Source organism: Pundamilia nyererei, unplaced genomic scaffold (assembly GCF_000239375.1).
Source record: "Pundamilia nyererei isolate P.nyererei 1_Seehausen unplaced genomic scaffold, PunNye1.0 scaffold00081, whole genome shotgun sequence".
Lineage (NCBI taxonomy): Eukaryota > Metazoa > Chordata > Actinopteri > Cichliformes > Cichlidae > Pundamilia > Pundamilia nyererei.
The window spans coordinates 802,063-804,330 of record NW_005187482.1 but is presented as its reverse complement, the minus strand read 5'-3'; the positions used below and the strand labels follow the sequence as shown (position 1 = coordinate 804,330).

Here is a 2,268-nt window from a genome sequence, read left to right as displayed (position 1 = left end):
AGGGCAAAGGCTTTTCTTCTACTCTGTTTGTGGCGCTGGGGTCTCATTGGCATTGTTGTCAGTGATCTTGTTTTCCAGCTCATCGTCGGACAGGAGGTCCAAAGAAGAAGTTCCCTCGACCTGCAGCGGACGTCTGCCTGAGCGACTGGAGGAGAAGGTGATGGGGCCACCACGCCTGTAAGAGGGAGAGGAGCAGAGAGGAGGTAAAAAACAGGAAGGCACAAATTAAAATGGAAAATGTCTGCTGCTGTTAGCGACAAATGGTTAAAGTAGCAATGTCACTTTAAAAAAAAAAGATCAAGTAAATGAGGATCCTGTGACTGCAGCCACTTTCTCCCTCCTCACCTGAGGCGGTTCTTGAGAGTGTGGACCTCACGGCTCAGGCCCTCGCTGGCCTCGGTGGCGTCATCCAGTTCTCTCTGCAGCTTCCTACGTGAAGCGTTGGCCCTCGTGGCCTCCTCTTCAGCCTCCTCCAGCTGCCGCTTCAGCTGCTTCATACGGGAGTTGGCCTTTTCCACCTTCACACACACGGAGACGCGAGACATAGAGCTGTTGTTAAGCTGAAGCTGAGAACACGCGCAGTGAGTGATAAATGCAGCTTATTTACAGCAGCAGTAGACATACTTGCTCTTTAAACTGGTCGGCATGGCGACGCTCATCCTCCACTTGCATGCAGACTTCTTTTAGCTTCTTCTCGGTCCTTCTGACGATCTTGTTGGCTGCCGCTCGCTCCCTTGAGTGGAGAAGATGTTCCACGTTTAAAGTTTTCTGACTGTTTTTGTTCATTAGCTAGAGCACGAAGAGCGGTGTAGTAAATTCCTACCTTGCCTCCTGCTCCAGCTGTTCCTCCAGCTGTGCTATTTTGGCCTCCAGGGCAGTGATGGAGGCCTTGAACCTGTTCTTCACAGAACCCTCCAGCTCGCCCAGCTTGGCCCGCAGCTCCTTGTTTTGACGCTCCAGTTGCTGGCGAGCATTTTCGCTTTTCTGGGCTGTGCTGCGCTCTGCGCTCAGCTCTGTAGTCAGAGTGTCCACCTGATGGAGGGCGAGAAAGGTGGAGTAAAAAAAAAAATCGTCATGGAGAAACAGAGAGAATCCAAGTGGACAGGGATGGTGCACGACACAGGTTATGGTTCCTCTCCGATAGCCGAGATGGGTAAAAACCTGCCCTCCTCATCAGTGCTGCCAGACTGAGGTTGACAAACCCCCCCCAGATATTTTCATTTGGAGATGACATCAGTCGATATTTGGTTTCACATGGATTTGTTGGCTTTTTACGTTTCCTTAAAAAGCTGCAGTCAACTCAAGGCAAACTGATACACCTCTGAAATGAAACAAGGGCCCATCCATCTTTCTTACAGCTTCTTGGAGCTCAGTAAATGTTTTAGTCCAATGAAGACTCGGATGATTAAAGACACTGAATACGCTCATACTGACATTGCGGTATGAAATCAAACCTGCATGGTTGTCTTTCTGAAGCGGTCATTGAGTAGCTCCATGTTGCCCTGCTCCTCTTCCAGCTCCTCCTCCAGCTGGGCGATGCGAGCCTCCAGCCTTCTCTTCTCATCCATCAGAGCAGTCCTGACACAACGAGAAAAATAAGATGTCCTCGATGAACAGAGCAGCCGAAATACGACTGTCAGGGTCATTTTAGTTTTTCTGTAAATTATTGGTTTGGTTTTTGAGAATCATTTGTTTTGACTTTTGCACTTTTCTCGTAATGTCATTTCCTAGAGCAGGTGAACTTACTTCCCAGAGGTGCTGTTTGAGATTTCATCTTGCAGTTCATCGCGCTCCTGCTCCGCGTGGCGTCGTCCCCTCTCAGACGCTGCTAAGTCCTGCAGGGCAGAAAAAAAAAAAATCTATCAGCACCAATGTTCCCTCTAATTTTCCATGTGTCTGAGCGAACACACAAACTCCCTGAGCGATCCCTTGGACCACTGTGAGCGACATCAGACGTGTGCACTGTGGTCACGCCGGCATTGAATCCATCCAAGTTACATGGTTTATTAAGATAATCAAATTACAGCATTTACATGTATGTTAGACTACTTTTAATTAACTGCTTTAGCCCACTTACAATGAAAATGTAAAACAAAAATGTAGTCATTGACCTGTGTAGTATGGTAACACTATTGGAAGTAAAAATAACTTGAACTCAAATTTTGAAAACACAACTTTCTTCTTTTTTCTTTTTTATAAAGCTCTGACTTGTATTATGAGTCTGTGGTCTGGGAGAGAGTCCTGTAACTCTGTCTGCAAAATACAGTA

The 2,268-nt window shown here is 47.1% G+C and overlaps 1 protein-coding gene across 1 annotated transcript in view; it reads right to left on the bottom strand.

The window, feature by feature from the left end:
• Window positions 1-341: 341 nt before the first annotated feature.
• LOC102213297 (myosin-10-like) overlaps window positions 342-2,268 on the bottom strand; it is a 16,858-nt gene continuing 14,931 nt past the window's right edge. The window contains exons 29-33 of the mRNA XM_013912119.1: window positions 1,747-1,835; window positions 1,455-1,578; window positions 824-1,032; window positions 625-733; window positions 342-518 (exon numbers count right to left, since the gene is read on the bottom strand). Coding sequence (XP_013767573.1) covers window positions 342-518; window positions 625-733; window positions 824-1,032; window positions 1,455-1,578; window positions 1,747-1,835 — 708 coding nt within the window. The remainder of the gene's footprint in view (window positions 519-624; window positions 734-823; window positions 1,033-1,454; window positions 1,579-1,746; window positions 1,836-2,268) is intronic.